General features: G+C 36.5%; 1 protein-coding gene across 3 annotated transcripts in view; it reads left to right on the forward strand.

The window, feature by feature from the left end:
* The window catches only part of SMAD1 (SMAD family member 1), a 77,990-nt gene that overhangs the window by 17,980 nt on the left and 40,885 nt on the right, over positions 1–19,125 (forward strand). For all 3 annotated transcript variants that reach the window (XM_017534669.2, XM_037740548.1, XM_017534677.2), the window contains exon 2: positions 15,134–15,708. In XM_017534669.2, the coding sequence (XP_017390158.1) occupies positions 15,309–15,708 (400 nt within the window). In that variant the 5' untranslated portion in view covers positions 15,134–15,308. The remainder of the gene's footprint in view (positions 1–15,133; positions 15,709–19,125) is intronic.

Raw genomic sequence — 19,125 nt, forward strand, 5'->3', positions numbered from 1 at the left:
TCTGTCCTCATCTCCCATTTCTCTTCTCTCACTCACTCCATTCCAGCCTCAATGAGGACTCCTTGCTGTTGCTTGAACATCTCAGGAACATTCTTGCCAAATGGCTCAAATGGCTTTTGCAATTGCTCTTCTCTCTGCTTGGAATGCGCTTCCCCAGATATCCCTTTTCAGAGGGCTGTTCAGATATCACATTCGCAGTGAGGCCCTCCTTGACCACCAGAATGTAGGCCCCATCAAGGCACAGTCAGGGACTTTGAAAAACTTTTTTTCTCTTTCAGTGCTGTGTTTCTAGTGCTTAGAATAGTGCCTGGCACATGATACCTGTTTGTTGAGTGAATTGAATTACTGTAGTGGTTATCAGTTTTTCTTTTTTTGTATGAAGTTAGAACTTCATTAAACAGACAAAAACTAGACTGTAAACCTCATTTTTTGCATATGCAAAATATTTAAATTAGCCTTATTTGTGAACCTGCTTTGTTAATAAATCACTTTTGTTTTTCAGCATGTTATAATTTTGAAGTAAGTCTTTCATATTCAGGTTTAATCTGCATAACAACCCAGTGGATTGGGTGGTGGTATCACAATTTTGTGGAAAAGCAAATTGAGGCTCAGAGTTGTTTTCTTGAAAATACAGCTACTTAAGTGGAGAGCTGCAGTTCAAACCTTTTCAAGTTAAGGACTCTTGTTTTCTAATTTAGAAGCCATCTTAAAATGACAAAAGATGGTTAGAGGTTTTATTTGAAAGTATGAAGAATGTGCCCTACTTTCTCATTGTGGGTTTTGTCTGCCTTTTGTTTCCATTTTGAAAATATGTAAAATAAATGGTTAATTTTAAAATTCCTGACAATGACAGATCAACAAGTTTTATTTCTCTCACCTGTGGAGGAAGTGGCCTCCACCCAGTTTTACTGAATTAGGAGGGAAGTGATTTTTTCAAGTGATAAAAAGAAATAAAATTCCATGCTCTTCCCAGAGGAGGAGTTCAACAATTGGTAGAGTGGCGTGAGACCATATGTTGGTTTGTAAAAGGATATAACTTGTAAAGATGTTTCCTTTGATGCCTGTGATGAATATGGATGTGTTTCCCTTCTAGAGGGTCCTGATTAAATTATGCAATTAAGAGCTGGGCTGAAGGATCTAAATATAGGAAGAGAGTTCAGGCTGTCCTGCTTTGTGTCTGTCAGTTCACCCCTACAGATGTGCATGTTTGTTGTCATAAACAGCACCTGTGAGATCAGCACAGAGAGAGAAATATGTTCCAAAAAATAAAATATCCCTTTTTTTAAGGGATAGTTTTTTCCTCCTGTAGTTGATTCCATTTTCATCCGTGAATTTGGTATTTGGATTACTTTTTGTTTTTTAAGCCTGATTGAGGGACTTCAGTATCAGTCAGTACTGGTTTAAAATGTAGATCTACTACTTACCAGAATACGGTGTGGAGAAAGTTACTTTAACCTCTGAGCCTCAAGTTTATTAGTAAAGTTGAGATAATGATTTACACCTTGAAGGACTGGTGCGAAGAGTCAGTGTAATAATGTTTGTAAAAACAACCAGTATAATGCTTGTCTAAGGTGGTAACTCAAACAATTCTGTTTATTAGCTATTGATGAATCATTCATAACTAGCCACTTATGGAAATCTACCACATTTAGCATTCTTTGCAGTCTAAGATTGCTATTCTAGGATAACTGACTCAAAGAGAATAGTTTTTTCTAAGAGACAAATACTGTAGACATTTTCCTTGGGTAGTCAATAAAATTAAATCTTAAAATGTCTGTGGTCTTCAATCTTTCCTGTGTTTGAGGAGTGAGCATTTGTAGGCCAGGAGTCTTTACAGCGTTTGAGTTGACATGAATGTGAATGGACTTAAGCTAGATATCTTGAAAGCCTACCATGTCCTGAAGGACAGTATTCCAACACAAACGTGAATTTGGGAATGGGGGCTCAGTGGGATTAAGGAATGTTGTATAACTTTTAGAAAAAATGTTAGGGAAATAGAGAAAAGCCAACTTCGTTGAAGTTGGGGACAATAAGAAAACTTTTAATTGCCTTCAGTCTGCTTACCTATGCAAGTAATTATCTAATGAGACAAAACAGATGTGACAACTGCTGTTTTGTAGAGAATCTCTATGATTAAGACAAATTAACCAGGTGCTCTGTTAGCAGCCCACATTTGTCAGGATGGAAGGATTTATGTATGCAGTACGGAACCAGAAAGAACTCCAAGAATTTTCTAATACAGTGAAGACTTGTTGAATAGCATACTTGGCACACCTGAAATACATAAACTACAGTTATATCCTTAGAGACTCTTGTCATTGTGACATCATAAGGTCCTTGCTTTTTTTTCATCAAGGGGATGCTACTTTTGAAATTGTTTGGCCGAAATATCATAACTTTAGTGAACTTACACGTTGGTGAGTAGTAAGCTGGAATTCAGTCTACATGTTACTCTTTTTCTCTTTGATTCCTAAGATTTCTACTCACTTAGCACTATTGAGGGACCACATTGCATCTCTTGCTAAAATGTCACTTAAGTCACACTGGAGGGACTGGAAGACCTGCTGTTAGTGTCTCTGCTTTAAAGGCAATAGTACCTGCGTTATTGCATTACTATAAATAGGTTTTCAAGAGCTAAACCTCTCTCCTACCTCCAAACCTCGATTTCTCCAGATTTGGAAAATCAATATCTGGCACCAAAAAAAAATATTTGCAGCAGGAAAAACATCAAACTAGCTATTCTGCATCGTCAATCCCGTGTTTGGAAGTAACCAGAACAAGGCTGAATAGTAAGAGGCTCAGTAAGATGGAACTTTACTTGTGGGTGTTTGTGTTAGTAGAACTCTCCTGCTGCTGTGAACTGAGATCAGCAGAGTTCTCTGTTCTCTGTAGGTCTCCATATGGCTTTCTTGTGTAGGAATTTTGGTTAAATACATTTTTTCCTTTAAGGACTCAGTCGAAGTAGAGTTCATTTTAGCATTTTTAGCAATGAAGTTAAGCGCTGTACTTTATGAAGTACATTAGAATTAGTAAAAGAGCGAGGTTTTATCCATTTTCATATTTCTTTCTGTTCTAGGTTTTTTCCCCCCTTATTTTGCTTAGTGGTGAGTTTTATTTAGCTAAATTTGACTTATTTGAGATTGAGAAATGTTGAAAGTTGAGGGCTAAGTGCTGTTTTAAAATAGGAAAAAGGAATGCAGGGCACTTCACCTGTTTCATCCTCCAGTACAAATACAGCAGGTCCTCAACCTCATTTCATTCAGTGTCATTTCCTTATAATGTTGATGAGGAAAAACATTCCCAACCTAGGCCACTCTGTGTGTGGAGCTGCACTTTCTCCCTGTGTCTGCGTGGGTTTCTCTGACTACTCCAGTTTCCTTCCATATCCCAAAGGTATGCACGTTAGGTGAATTAGTATGTCTACATTGTCCCATTGTAGTGAATGTAGGTGTGTGTGTGTGAGTGCACCCAGCCATGAAATGGCGTCCTGTCCAGGGATGGTTCCCACCTTGTACCCTGAGATGCTGGGATCGGCTTGGGTCACTGTGACTCTGAACTGGAATAATTGGGCAATTATCTTGTTTCTATTAATCTTTCTTAAATGTATATATGGCTCACAATTATTTCAGTGTTAATTTTATAAGTGTTTTGGGTCTTAGAAGTTTGGTGATGTTTTTGTGACCAGGAATGCCCTGTAGGAATTTAACTCTTGTTTATATCAGTTAGCTGATGCTAAAATTAGTTTTGTTTTACATCATTTCACTTAAAAAAACAGCTTCTAAGAACCTACCTAGGACTTTAAGTAAGGACTTAATGTATCTGAAAACCTGGTTAGTTCCTAATTGGAGTAACTGGGTTAAAGAAGCCTTTGAACATTGTTATTTGTTGAACTAGATCAAACTACTTTAGGGTATTTTCTGGAACTGAAATAACTGGGTCCATTTCTGTTTTTATATTCATTGTAATGGCATTGGACTTGTATAGCAAATTTTAACTTGTCTTTTGCTTGTCTGCCTTAAGGGTAGATAGAGATTCATCATTTTCCTTAAGGAGCTATACAGTAATCTTTTATGCTTTTGTTAGGAACCGTTTACAGTTCCTACCATCTACTAATCATTGTGTTCTACTTGTTCCAGAGTTCTGTCTCCACCTGTCTTTATTTTTAGGGGTACTGATTTTTAGGAGTGCTGTTTCTCTGTTTGGAAATGTGTGCAGATGCTTCTGCCTCAGCCTTCTTGTTGGGCCGTTGTCTCATGTAGGTTGTCTGCTGTTCCACATTTAAGTAATAGGTATTTAGCTTTATCAGAAGTTTGTAAGTTCCTAATTCTTCTAGACCTCTGATTAATTCGGCCTGATTTTATTTAGGGTAATGATTATGATCGCCTTTTCATTTTATGAGGTTTTCATCTTTTACCAATAAATCTCATTGTAATTCTTACAAGATGGCATGAAAGATGCAAGCAGTGATGGATTACTCCTTACTTTTTAAAGTATTTATTGGCATTAAATTGCTGAAATAATATGTTTTTTGCAACCTTTATGCATTTTAAACCCTACATCTTCAGTGTATAATATTCTGTGAGTCTGTAGTTTCTATAAGTGTCAGGAATGTTTCAGGTGTCTTTATCATCTTTTGGAGTCATGATCTATTTGGACAATTCCATTTTTGTTCAGAGTATACAGTTGACTTGAGTACCTAAGTAACATGAAGCAGGTTAGAAAACAGTAGTTGATTTTAGAGTAATGAAAATTACATTACAGGTCCCCTGGCATATTCCCCTTTGACTTTTCTTTTTTTTTTTTTTTTTTTTAAAGATGGGGTTTCACCATGTTGGTCAGGCTGGTCTTGAACGCCCGACCTCAGGTGATCTACCCGCCTTGGCCTCCAAAGTGCTCGGATTGCAGGCGTGAGCCACCACACCTGGCTGACCTTTTTTGATGTTTTAATTTAAGCATCTCAAGGCAAGAGTTAATCTCACCAGGCCTTGAATTCTATCCAAAATTGGATGTTAGGATAGATAACACATACGTTTCTGTAATACTAATATTGCCAGTTAATATTGATCACTTTCTACAACGTCTCTCTGGTAGCTTACATCTCCATGGCACCTAATGAGGTATATTGTGAAACGATTTCATATATTAAAAATACTGAACTACAAAATTCATGCAGTTTGTTTATGATCACTCTAAAGTCCACCGTATATATACTTTGGGAGCTCAAGTCATACATTTTCTGTGTATTCACAAGACCAGTCTATCTGTTTAAGAAGATATCTGGTGGTGTAAGTCTGGAAATTTGCACATAGGTGGTTTCATTACTTGGAAATACTTGTTTCCAAAAAGAAAAAAAAAGGATCAAACAATTTTATTTCATATTTTTTGAGGTACAGTCTCACTGTTGCCCAGGCTGGAGAGCAATGAATCTCGGCTCACTGCAACCTCCACCTCCTGGCTCAAGCGATTCTCTTGCCTCAGCCTCCCAAGTAGCTGGGACTACAGACACGCACCACCACGCCTGGCTTATTTATGTATTTTGAGTAGAGACAGGGTTTCCCTATGTTGTCTCGATCTCCTGACCTCCGGTGATCCACCCACCTCAGCCTCCCAAAGTGCTGGGATTACAGGCGTGAGCCACTGCACCCAGCTGATCAAACAGAATTTTTATAAAGTTGTCTTTAAAAAAAAAAAAAAAAAATTATCCAGCTGTTAAACATTTTCAAAGTGAAGTTAATCAATACCCTTTACTTTTAGTTTCTTAATTCTTTTGATCTTTGTGCCATGATTTTTTTAACTGTTAAGAAAGAGTAATGAACCAAAGAACAAGAAGCGGGGGGAGAAAGAGTTGCCTGCTTTATTTGACATTAGACTATTTATCTCCTGTCATTTGCCTTTCTTAAAGTACTGGAAGTTTTTGGATTTTTTTCCCCCTAGTCACTTTTTGTAGCCTGTATTTTTTGTTTATTTTATTGAATAATATAATTATTCCCTCAGTATTTAATGGGAGCATTTATTTAGTCTGTTGAATTCCACACAGGTCCAATAATTATAAAACAGCCTCTAGTCTGAAACTGATACAGAGGGTGATGGACATTATTTGTCTCCTCATCGTTTTATTTTTTATTTTTTGAGGTATTTATTTATTTATTGCATTTTAGGTTTTGGGGTACATGTGAAGAACATGCAAGATTATTGCATAGGTACACACGGTGCAGTGTGATTTGCTGCCTTCCTCCCCTTCACCTGTATCTGGCATTTCTCCCCATGCTACCTCTCCCCAACTCCCCAAACCCTTCTGTCCCTCCCCTATTTCCCCCTGACAGACCCCAGTGTGTAGTGCTTCCCTCCCTGTGTCCATGTGTTCTCATTGTTCAACACCTGCCTATGAGTGAGAACATGCGATATTTGAGTTTCTGCTCTTGTGTCAGTTGGATTTTAACACTTGGTGGTTACTCCTCCCTTTAAAAAACAATTGTGTCTTCATATGAAAATTAGAGTAATTAAAAAAAAAAACTTTCCATGGGAATTTGGGATCTGTAACGTATTAAATGGAAGAAAGTGTGTTTTGTTAATATTCACAGGAATTGGATAATTTAAATGTTGCTTTACTACTAGATGATGCCAAGATGAAGAAAATGCCCATTTATTGTACAATTGGCTGATTAGGTTTCCTTAATATATAAAGCAAGTTACACAGCAGTTAATAGTATTTTAAATTTGTTTTTTTTTTTCTTTTAATGTTAAGGAATAACACATAAGTTGGAAAATGATATATCTCTATCAAGAGGAGTCGTATAAGAGTATTTTTCTAATTTCACTTCTGGCAATTCTGATAGAAATCCTTCCCCTGAAGGATTTCTATCTCCTTAGGAAAACGTTCTGAATTTAGAACACTGCTTTAAACTACATTTTTTTTTTTTAACTTCTCAAACCAGATCACACTATAAATCCAACCTGATTTCTAAGTAGTGTCTAGGTGTGGCTTGAGCTAATGAATTGATTTTTGTGGGGTTTTTTTGGCAATTAGCAAATATTTGCATAGAAGGCCTTTTTAAAAAAATTATAAGTTACAGTTTTTCATTAAAGAATGTTTGAAAAGTTTAGAAAAGGAGGAGAGAGACACATTACTAATCTTCCAAACCCAGTCATGGTTAATATTTTGATATATTTACATAGTTGTTCATGGTACATATAACCATTTTATGTTCTGCTTACAGTTTTCCCCAAGTTTTTACATAGTCTTTATGAACATAATTTTTAAGGGCTATATAATATTCCATTGAGTAGATATATGTATGCAGTTTACTTAGCTATTTTTCAATTATTAGATGTTTCTCATTTTTTCCCTATTATAAATAATGCTCTGATGAAAATCTTTGTGCAAAAACTGTTTTTCCTTTCTGGTTAAGAATATTTCCTTAGGGTAAATTTCTGAAGGTAAAGTTGCTGGAATAAAGATCTCAATATTTTTAAGGCTGCTGGATTGTTGTTTTAACTAGATGAATACTTTTTTGTCAGTGTGAAATGTTTATATTTGGACAAGAGGGAAGGAAATCTCTGTTTGCTGACTCATGTTTTTATTTTGCACTTTAAACTGATAAGGCCACTTAGCTTTTGACATAAACTAAGGCAGGAAGTGCAAAAAGGGGCAGAAAAAAAGTAGTTGTCTTGCCAAGGCTATAGTATAGTAGACTCATTTGAGTTCCTTATATGAGGTAGGTTACCTGTTTGACTTGTATGTAAAAAAATGCTTAACTCGTAAAAATTAGTAATCAGCCTGCATTTTGTTTTGTCTGTGCATGTTTATATGCAAAATGCTGTGATCCTTTGACTTTAATTTTTGTGAGAGGCCTCAAGACATTTACCACCCAACTGGCTTCTATAGTGTTTGGAGGCCCTTGGTTTAGAATTTTTTTTTTTTTTGCTCCCAGTATGAAAGAACTCTTTCTGTATTAAAGATACTACCTTAGATGTCTTTCTAAAATGTAGATCTAATTATGCTAATTCTCGAATTTAAAACCTCCACTTGCCTACATGATAAGATTCTTCACAGTCTTGCCACTGCCTTCATATCAGTCTTGTATAATCTCCCACCGGATTAAACCTTAGCATTTCTATTATGTGTCTGTTAGAACAAGCCATTTAGAAAAGTAGTTTAAAAATCCTGGCTCTGCCGGGCGCGGTGGCTCAAGCCTGTAATCCCAGCACTTTGGGAGGCCGAGGCGGGTGGATCACGAGGTCAAGAGATCGAGACCATCCTGGTCAACATGGTGAAACCCCGTCTCTACTAAAAATACAAAAAATTAGCTGGGCATGGTGGTGCGTGCCTGTAATCCCAGCTACTCAGGAGGCTGAGGCAGGAGAATTGCCTGAACCCAGGAGGCGGAGGTTGCGGTGAGCCGAGATCGCGCCATTGCTCTCCAGCCTGGGTAACATGAGTGAAACTCCGTCTCAAAAAAAAAAAAAAAAATCCTGGCTCTACGTCCTTGGCAAAATGGGTTCAGATCCAGGTTCTGCTACTTATAGCTGTCTATATACTTTGGACAAGATACTTAACTTTTCCATTTTATTTTTCTTACATGTAAAATAAAGAAAATGATGGTAATTACTTCACAGTAAATACTATAGCATTGTTGCTAAGATTAAACTGGTTAACAAATTAAACAACAGTGAGCAGTGCTTGTCAAGTAATGAACACTCAAAATGTCTGCTCTATTGTATTGCAAAATTCTACTTATCCTTTAAGTCTGATGTTTTCTCTTGGCAAAAATGTCCTGAAATCTCTGGAATTAATTGTTCTTTCCTTTTCTGTTTTTATATATTGTTTATCTTAGTTTGTAGGCTGCTGTAACAAAATACCATATAGATTGAGTGGCTTATAAACAACAGAAATTTATTTCTTAAAGTTCTGGCAGCTGGGAAATCCAAGATTAAGGTACCTGGTAAGGGCCCTCTTCCTCTTGGATGACTTCTTCTCACTCTCACATGGTGGAAGAGAGGAGAGCTCTCTTTGGGATTAATTTAATAAGGCACTAATCCCATTCATGAGGGCTCTGTCCTCATGACCTGATCACCTCCCAAAGGGCTTACCTCCTAATTCTAATACCTTTGGGGTTAGGTTTTCAACATGTGAATTTAGGGGGGGCGGGATACAAATATTCAGACCAGAGTGTTGTTGATTCTTGTTTTATAGCCTTTATCACATGGTATTAGAGTTAGTTAATAGTAGGCAAATGCACAGCATGTGGGCCTCCTCTTCTGTTATTCTCGTGCCATGGGTGACAGTATAATCATAGCATTTCTTCTGACAGAGTCCCTGGAAGATGCCTAATAAGACATCTCAGCACTTTTAGAATTAGCATGCAGGTTAGCAGTTTGCTTTATGGGAGTTAGTTGTTTATGCACTGGCTTTCCCAGTGGATTGTGAGCTCTTCCAGGATGTTAGACATCTTTGCCTCTGTGCTAGCACTGTGCTAGGCCCTTAGCAGGTGCCTAATACAGCTTTGTTGAATGAATGCCGATTTGAATAGTTAAAACAGAAATCTGAAATGGTGGTTCTTATACAGTACCTTGAAATAGCCCCAAGTGATTTTGATACAAACTTAGCCATTCTGTTTTAAAATTATTGGTTAAAATGTTAAAAAGCTGTTTTTGAAGTAGAAGAAATGGGCATATAGAATATGAAGAAATACACTCCCTCTACAAATTGTTCCTAGAAGCGTAGAAAAAAGTTCTTCTTCTTTTGCAAAACTAACCTTTTAGTAAAAAGGAAATTATCATATCATTAGGTACACTCTGACCAAGTGTGACTTTTGATAATAGCATAGTTTTGTTTTCTCTTTCTGTTAATGTTAAATGAAAATAATACCAACTTCAAAAAAACTAGTAAATTTGTGTGAACTCTTTAAAAAGGAAAACAGCAAACTCTCTATAGCCTCCCAAATAAAGTTGATGCTCCACATTTGGCTTTCTAAGTTCTTCAGGGAGCTAAATTATTCATCAGGCATTTAGTGAGAATCTGCTATGTGTCAGGTACTATGCCAAGTTCCAAAGGTAAGAAAATAATAAGCTGGAGTCCCACAATCATTTCCTGTAGTGAAGATGACAGATATGTAGATTATCACAGTGTAGCCATAGACATGCACAATTTGCTGTGACAGCTATTTATAATAATTTTTTAATTTCTGAGGCTCACTAATAATTTCCCCTATTCTAATTCATTTCTTGGTAATTTGTGTCTTCTCTTTTTTATTTATCAGTTTTGCTAGGGATTTATCCAATTTTATTAGTATTTTCAAAGAATCAACTTCGATTTTGTAGATTTTCTTTAGTATGCTTTAAATTTCTGCTTTCATTTTCTTCTTTCTTTGGGTTTATTTTTCCTTTTAAAAAAGTCTTTGGTGGGTGTTAGAATGTTAGTTTTCAGCTTTTTTTCTTTTCTACTATATGCATTTAAGACTATAAATTTCCCTCTGTGACTTGAGCCACATCCTACATTTTTGATGTGATTTTTTTTTTTTGAGACAGACTTTTGCTCTGTCACCCAGGCTTGAGTGCAATGGCAAAATCCTGGCTCACTGAAACCTCTGCTTCCTGCGTTCATGTGATTGTCCCGCCCAGCCTTCCGAGTAGCAGGGATTACAGCCACATACCACCATGCCCGGCTAGTTTTTGTATTTTTAGTAGAGATGAGGTTTTACCATGTTGGCCAGGCTAGTCTTGAACTCCTGAGCTCTAGTGATCCACCTGCGTCGGCCTCCCAAAGTGCTGGGATTATAGGCATTAGCCACTATGCTCGGCTTTGATGTGATATTTTTACAAGCATTCAATTAAAAATATTTTCCATTTTCCTACAATTTCTTCTTTGACAGGTGGGTTATTTTAAAGTGTAGTTCTTTTCAATAACAATATTTTTATTTATTTCTTAGTTACACTAAGATCAAAGGATATATTCTATATGGTTTTAGTCTTTTGATAAAGATTGAGATTTGCTTGTTCATCATATGGTCAGTTTCAGTAAGTATTCCCTGTGTATTTGAAAGTGTTGTGAATTGTACAGTTGTTGAGTGCTGCCATAATATGTATCTGACTTGGATCAAGTTTTTAAACATGTTTCTTTTCTGTATCTATTGATTTTTGTTTGCTTGTTTTATCATTTACTATGTTAATCTCCCACTAGGATTGTGGGTTTGCCTGTCATTGTAATTGTTAGTTTTTGATTTATGAATTTCGAGGATGTTATTATTTGCATAAAAATTGGAATTTAAAAATCTGTGTAGTGGCTCAACTCATCACTATAAAATGTCCTTTTTTTCTTTTTTCTCTTTAAAAATCTCTGGTGATACCTCCTAAACTCTGTTTTATCTGAATGGATAGCTATGACAGTTTTTTGGGTAGAATATACATAGTATGTATTTTTCAATGCTTTTGCTTTCAGTCTTGTGTACTAATATTTAATGTATGTCTCTTTTAAGTACCATATAGTTAAATAATGTTCCCCACAACACCTGTCTCTTAGTTGTCATATTGTAGTCTATTTATATTTAAGTAATTGCTCATACTTTTGAGATTATATCTAAATCTTATTATTATCTATTTGTCTCATCTGTTGTCTCTTTTTCATTTGTTTTACGTTCATCGTTTTTAAAATTTTTATTTGATTTTTAGAGACAACACTCACTCGGTCACTCAGGTTGGCATGCAGTTGCATGATCATAACTCCTATCGTAACTCTTAGGCTTGAGCAGTCTTCCTGCTTCTGCCTCCTAAGTGGCTGAGATTACAGGCACGTGCCACCTTGCCTGAGTACTTTTTTACCTTTTGTAGAGATAGGGTCTTCCTGTGGTGCCCAGGCTATTCTGTAACTGCTCAAGCTGTCCTCCTACCTTGGCCTCCCAGAGTGCTAGGAATACAGGCATGATCCACCACACTGGGCCAATCATTTATACATATTTAATTCCATATTTTTTAACTCCTCTATTAACTTGTTATAATTTTTAATTTATTCTCTCTCAGTTGTTGCTTTATTATGACATGAATTCATAACTTATTATAATAATAATAAATTAATACTTTATCATGGCCTGGATAACACAAGGACCTTAGAATGCTAACTTCATTTATCTCTTTTTGCTGTTGCCATGCATTTTAATTCTAAATGTATTTTAAACACCACATTCCTGTTGTTGTTTTGTAAAGTCAGTTTTCATTTAAACTTGCCCTTATTTCTCCTTCAGGAGCTCTTCCTCATTTCCTGCAGTTCTTTGCTTATTTCTATAATCTTCTTCCTTTTGCCTGAAGAATTTCTGTTAGTATTTTTTTTTTAGTGACAATCTACTATAAACCAATTCTCTCAGATTTTGGTTGTTGGAAAGCATGTTTATTTCACAATCATTTTTTGAATGATTGTAAAATGATTGAAAATTTATGTAGAATTTTAAGTTACCAGCTACTTACATATGGCACTAAAGATGTTATTTCATTGTCTTCTGTTCTCCATTGTCTTGTGCTGTAATGTCAGCTGTCAACCTGATTGTACTTACTTGAAGGTAGTGTGTCTTTATAAAGAGTTTTGTCAGGTTTTCAGGAATTTTATGGTAATATGACACTTTGAATCTTGTAGATTTTTCTGTATGTATCCTTGGTAGGTATGTCAGGCTTCATGAATGTATGATTAGATGTCTTTTGACAGTTTTGGAAAATTCTTGGCTAGTATCTAAAAATATTTCTCTGTTACAGTCTTCTTTTCCTTTAAGACTCTACTTACATGATGCTAGAACATTATGTCTCCTCAGTTTTTTATTTTTCATTTTTCCCTCTCTTTGCATTAGTGTATTTTTTACCTATCTTTCTGTTCACTAATCTTTTAGTCTGCTGTGTCTAACCTGTTGTTAAGTTCATCTGTTTAAAGTCTTCATTAGTTTCTTAATTTTTTAGTTCTGTAATTTTTTTTTTTTTTTTGAGATGAAGTCTCACTCTGTTGCCCAGGCTGGAGTGCAGTGGTACAATCTCGGCTCACTGCAACCTCTGCCTTCTGGGTTCAAGCGATTCTCCTGCTCAGCCTCCTGAGTAGTTGGAATTACAGGCACGCCACCACGCCCAGCTAATTTTTTGTGTTTGTAGTAGAGATGGTGTTTCACCATGTTGGTCAGGCTGGTCTTGAACTCCTGACCTCGTGATCTGCCCCCCTCAGCCTCCCAAAGTGCTGGGATTACAAGCATGAGTCACCGCGCCCGGCCAATTCTAGAATTTTTATTTCATTCTTTTTTATAGATTCCAATTCTCTGTTAACATCTTCAACTTTGTCTTCTTTTTCCTTGACATATTAAATAGTAATCATTAATATTTTAAAGGCTGTATCTGGTAACACCACTACCTAGGTCACCGCTTAGGTCTATCTGTATTCTGTTTTGTTTTGGTCATTTGGTCCTGTTTCCTAGATGCTTGATAACTTTTGGTTGATTGCAATATACTGTGAATTTAAAATTATAGTGGCTACATTTGATGTCTCTATAGAGATTTTTTTTTTCTTCTGGCAAGCTGTTAGAGAGCAAAACACATCACCTAGACCCAGGCTAGGATTAAGATGATTCTAGGTTGGTTGTAAAGACTGCTGCATTTCATTTTTGCCCTTAGACTAGGGTGTATTCCTCCAGGAGATTCCATTGAAAGCATAGACTGATTACCAGGGTTTCTTCTCAGCAGGCCTCCCACTCCTTTTGTTGTTGTATTTTTATTTTGTGTTTCCTCAGCACTGTGAGACTACTAGGAGCTCTGCTTTGTTTTTTAGCCTCTTAGTTACCTCTTTCTGCTTGGTTCCTAGACCTTTTGCTGCTCATAGCATAGCTATTGGCAAATCCCTGGAAAGGAAGAGCAGTGAAGAATATTCAGCTCACTTCATTGCATTTTCCCTCTCTCCAGGATCTTGGCCTCTTCAAGTCCTGAGTGCCTTGGTTCCTCTTTGATGCCTTTAGAAAGCTGGGCTTTTGTTTGTTTGTTTTCTGGATTGTTTGTTTGAAAGGAGGTTGGTCTGATATGTGCCACTCCAAGTTAGCCAGGGTTTGTACAAAGTTAACCTCCTTAACCTTTTTCACATTTTATGTTTTCATGTGCTGGAGAGTAAATAGCTTAAATGAGGTAACTTGGCTGAAGAATTTGGTACAGTATGTATCCACATGCTTTATTCCTTTTATGTCAATAAGTAGCAAAATTTTTAAAGCAGATGTATTTCCTATCTTATTTGCCCTATAGCCCATAGACAGTCTTGTTCACTGAAGAAATATCCTAAAATATTACTACATTTATATAATAGGAATTTTCTTTTAGCATAAGAAATATTTGTAGAACAAACCAAAAACAGATATTGACTAATATATATATTTTTTGCTCCCTGTTGCTTCCAGTTAATTGAGGTGTTTTGAAATATATTTTTAGAGGTTATAAATGAATCTAAATCTAAAACATTGTAATATCTGTTGAGAACTTGGACTTTTTTTAACTTTGTTGCTTCTATTCCAGAGCTTATGTTAAGAGTGGCTTACTACTTTTTAAACTGCTTCTCAGTTTACTCATCTGTAAAATGGCAACAATTGTGTGACCTAGCTCAAGGGATTGTGAAAAGCATTCAATGCTATATGTTAGTCTGATTTGGTTGCCATAATAAAATATCATAGACTGAGTGGCGTAAATCACAGAAATATATTTTCTCATAGTTCTGGAGTCTGGAAAGTCCAAGATCTTGGTTTTGTACAATCCAGGCTTTGGTGAGGGCTGTCTTCCTGGCTTGCAGATGATCACCTTGTTGCAGTGCCCTCCACAGCCCTTTCTCAGTGCATGGACATAGAGGCTGGAGGAGGGAAATAGCAATCTTAAGACCACCAGTCTTACCAGGTTAGGGCCCCACCCTGATGATTTTATTTAACCTTAATTACTTTCTTAAAGACTCCATCTCCAAATATAGTCACACTGGAAGATAGGGCTTCATCATATGAATTTTAGGGGCTACAGTTTAGTCCACAGCATACTGCAATACATGAAAGCATTTAAAATAGTACCTAGCACATAAAATAGTACCTTAATAAATTTCGTTGTATGGTAGAGATGATTCTAACCTTTTTTTTTTTTTCTTTTGTAGGTGCTGACTTTGGGTTATTTTTTGAAACGCTAGGAATGGTAATTTCTACTTTTCTGGACTTCAAACTAAGAAGTTAAAGAGAGTCCTCTGTAACAAATCTCTTCTGCTGTCCTTTTGCATTTGGAGACTCCTTTATTTCACCATATCCAAGGAGTATATAACGAGTGCTGTCATTATGAATGTGACAAGTTTATTTTCCTTTACAAGTCCAGCTGTGAAGAGACTTCTTGGGTGGAAACAGGGCGATGAAGAAGAAAAATGGGCCGAGAAAGCTGTTGATGCTTTGGTGAAAAAACTGAAGAAAAAGAAAGGTGCCATGGAGGAACTGGAAAAAGCCTTGAGCTGCCCAGGGCAACCGAGTAACTGTGTCACCATTCCCCGCTCTCTGGATGGCAGGCTGCAAGTCTCCCACCGGAAGGGACTGCCTCATGTCATTTACTGCCGTGTGTGGCGCTGGCCCGATCTTCAGAGCCATCATGAACTAAAACCACTGGAATGCTGTGAGTTTCCTTTTGGTTCCAAGCAGAAGGAGGTCTGCATCAATCCCTACCACTATAAGCGAGTAGAAAGTCCTGGTAAGTGAGTCCTTTTATGTTGATCTGCTTTGTGTGCCCAGTACCGGATTTGTGTTGTTTAGAACATCAAAATAATCCCCTTCCTTGTTTTTAGTTATAATTTAAAAATATTCATGGAAACTGTGTGTGTGTCTGTAAGAGAGAGAAGGCCTTTGAATATTTTGTACATTTTAACAGCTTAGTTATCTCTGGTTAACATTATTTCTTAGGAGCAGGCTATGACAATTGTCATTGCAGTACTAATACCTCTAATTTTTAGTAAATTGTTTTCTTTCTAAATTTATTTTTTATGTCTCACATGGTTCTCTGCATTTCTCTAGATAAAACTAGCTATGAATTGTATTCTAAGGGAAGAAAATTAGAAGTGCAGTATTGCTGTCTATATGCTTGAGGGAAGCACAGCATGAGGGCAGTTGCCAGTGATTTCAACGATTTTGAACTTAAGAGCAGCACTTTTTATCATCTCTGGTGGAATTCTGCTGTGGCATATTTCCTGTGGTGAATATAAAGGAATTCCATTCATCTGTGGAATCATTTGATACTGTTACTTCATAAAATACACCTAGTTTTTATATGTGTAGTCTTTTGAGAGGTATGGTAAAGGACATATATCAAAATTTGGACAGTTTTGCCCTCAAGTTAGAATCTGCATTCTAGACAGTTGGATCATTAGAAAGTGATTAGATATTCATGCACTTAAATGTCTCATTGTCAGATTGGGACCAATTTTGTTGATGGATTGGCTGTTAATAGTTACTGGGTTACTAAGGCTGTACATTAGAATCATATGGCTCTCCTCCCAGACATCCTGATCCTGGAATAGCCTGGTATTCTGTTTTTAACAAGTACTTCAGGTGTTGCTAATGTCTATTGAATTGATGTTTGGGAATTGCTAAACTAGATCATGTAATAGCATGGTTTTCAAATAAAAGGCATTCTGTAGTTTTGTGGAATATTTAAGACATGTCCCCAAAAAAAGATTTTAAAGACTAGAGAATAGTATAACAAGTATCTTTGTATCCACTACTTATTTTAAGAAATTAACGATTACATGTAAACTAGACCCCCTGTTTTTGCTCCTCTAATTTTGCTCTCTTTGATAACCACTGTTCTGAATCTGACGCTTATCATTCTCATGCATGTTTTTATATTATTATTGCATATGTATGAGCTCATGACTACATAATTTTTTTATATTTTAAAATGTTATATAATGATATTGGAATTTCCCTGTACGACTTTTTTATGTTTATCCAACATTACGTTTTTGTGATTTCTAGATTATATACTTTAGGATTCCCTTGTTAAGTCTTGTGACTTTGGGAATTTATTGGAATTTCATTGATTTTATTTGGGGAAGATCGACATAGTATGCTCTTGAGCATAATATTATGTAGTACACTTTTAAGTTTCTCCATATAGCTCTTGCACATCTTAGATTTATTTCTAGATAAGTCATTTTTATTGTATCCTTTTAAAAGTTACCTTTTGCTGCAGTTGTTCTTGGCTAAGAGAGTATAGCCTTTTTTCTAACAACTGTGCTCAATTCTCCTTACTAATTCCAATATAGACATTCTTTACTGCTTGTTATATCAGCTGTGATGCAGTGTTCTTTTTTCTCAACTCAGCACAGAGATACTCTTCTGGCCAGAAATGGAAGTGGAGCTAAGAGCTTTGAAGAGTAAAATGTATTGGATAAGTAATATGTACCAGCAGTTATTTAGGGAGATGATTTTTTTTTTTTTTTGATCCTCATAGTAAACTTAAAAAGTATTAATATATAGGGAAGATTTTAGTTCTGCATAAGCAATGAAACGGAGGCCCCTACAAATTAAGGGCCCTGTGTTAGATCTAGAAAATAGAGGCATTTGACATGGAAACCAAAATTCACTATGAATATGTCTTCTCCATCCACATTCCCCCTCACCCTGTGCTAACCTTCCAGCATTTCATCTTGCAGTGCAGCAGCTGCCTCCTGGCTGGTCATCCCCTTCAGTCCATTGTCTACAGAGAGGGATCTTTTAAGATGCAGACATGATCTTCTTGTCCTGCTTTTCATTGCTCTTGGGAAGTCCTCTAGAGAGGTCTGCACATTCTGGTTTTTGCCTCCCTTTCCAACTTCCTTTGTGCTCTTGCATGCTTTGTGTGCTTGAGTTTAGTGGAAACATTTCATGCACGTTTCCTCTATCTGTACCTGTTTATCCTCCCTCTTTGCCTAGCCCACTCTTATTTATCCTTCATGTATAGCACATGGTCATTACTTAATAAACTAAGTAATTGTGTGGCGGAGGTCAGTTTCATTGGGAAACCTTTCTTGACACTGCCTTCTCCACATATATCTCCCTACTCCACTTGGGCAGATTAGGTCTCAGTTCCCACAGCAACCTGAATTCCTTTAGAATGTTCTTCACACTTATAATGATTGTTCTGTTGGTCTTCTCTGCAAGACAGTAAATAAAGCTCCATGAGGGCAGGGACTATGTATATTATTAACATCTCTATTTTTAGCAACAAGCTCAGTTTGATAAATTTTAGCTGTTAAATGATGTTGCTGATTTTTCATTTAATAGAGCCATTTGGCCATTTTTTTAGAGCTAAATTTTCTGTTTGTCTATACCTTTTGACCATCTTCTTCCCTTCTTTGGCCATTTTATGGCTATTACACCTCTGATACAAGGTGAAAAGTTAAAACCAATACCGAGATGAATTTTTTTACTCTTAATAACATATGAGCTAATAAAATAATGGGGAAGAAGTGGAAAATTGGCTTATGTAGGCATTTTGAGATTCCACAAATGCCATTTCACCCTCCCCATTACCAGGAATCTTGTGAGTCATGGATAGAATAGAACAATTCTGGAAAACATGAAGCCTGAGGCTAAGATCTATTTAATTTGAACATACCAAGATTTTATGTATATTTTTCATATTGTGAAGTGACTGATGTGAGAATTGGAACAAAGAACTTTTTCCAGAGACCACTATGAAGCAGTCCCTGTACCATTTGAGGAGAACTACTAAATAAAAGTGCAAGAGGCAGCCAGGTATTGTTGTACATTCCTGTAGTCTCAGCTACTCAGGAGGCTGAGGTGGGAGGATCACTTGAGCCCAAGAGTTGAAGGCTGCAGCACACTATGATCGTGCTGTAAATTGCCATTATACTCTAGCCTGGGCAGTATAGTAAGACTCTGTATCAAAAAAATAAAGTTGAAAAAACAAGTGCAACATAGTGAAACCCTAGCTCTACTAAAAATACAAAAATCAGCCAGGTGACGTGGGGGCACCTATAATCTCAGCTACTCTGAAGGCTGAGGCAGGAGAATCACTTGAACCTGAGAGGCACAGGTTGTAGTGAGCCAAGATTGTGTCATTGTACTCCAGCCTAGGGGACAAGAGTGAAAACTTTATCTAAAAAAA

Source organism: Cebus imitator, unplaced genomic scaffold (genome assembly GCF_001604975.1).
Source record: "Cebus imitator isolate Cc_AM_T3 unplaced genomic scaffold, Cebus_imitator-1.0 Scaffold4, whole genome shotgun sequence".
Taxonomy (NCBI): Eukaryota; Metazoa; Chordata; class Mammalia; order Primates; family Cebidae; genus Cebus; species Cebus imitator.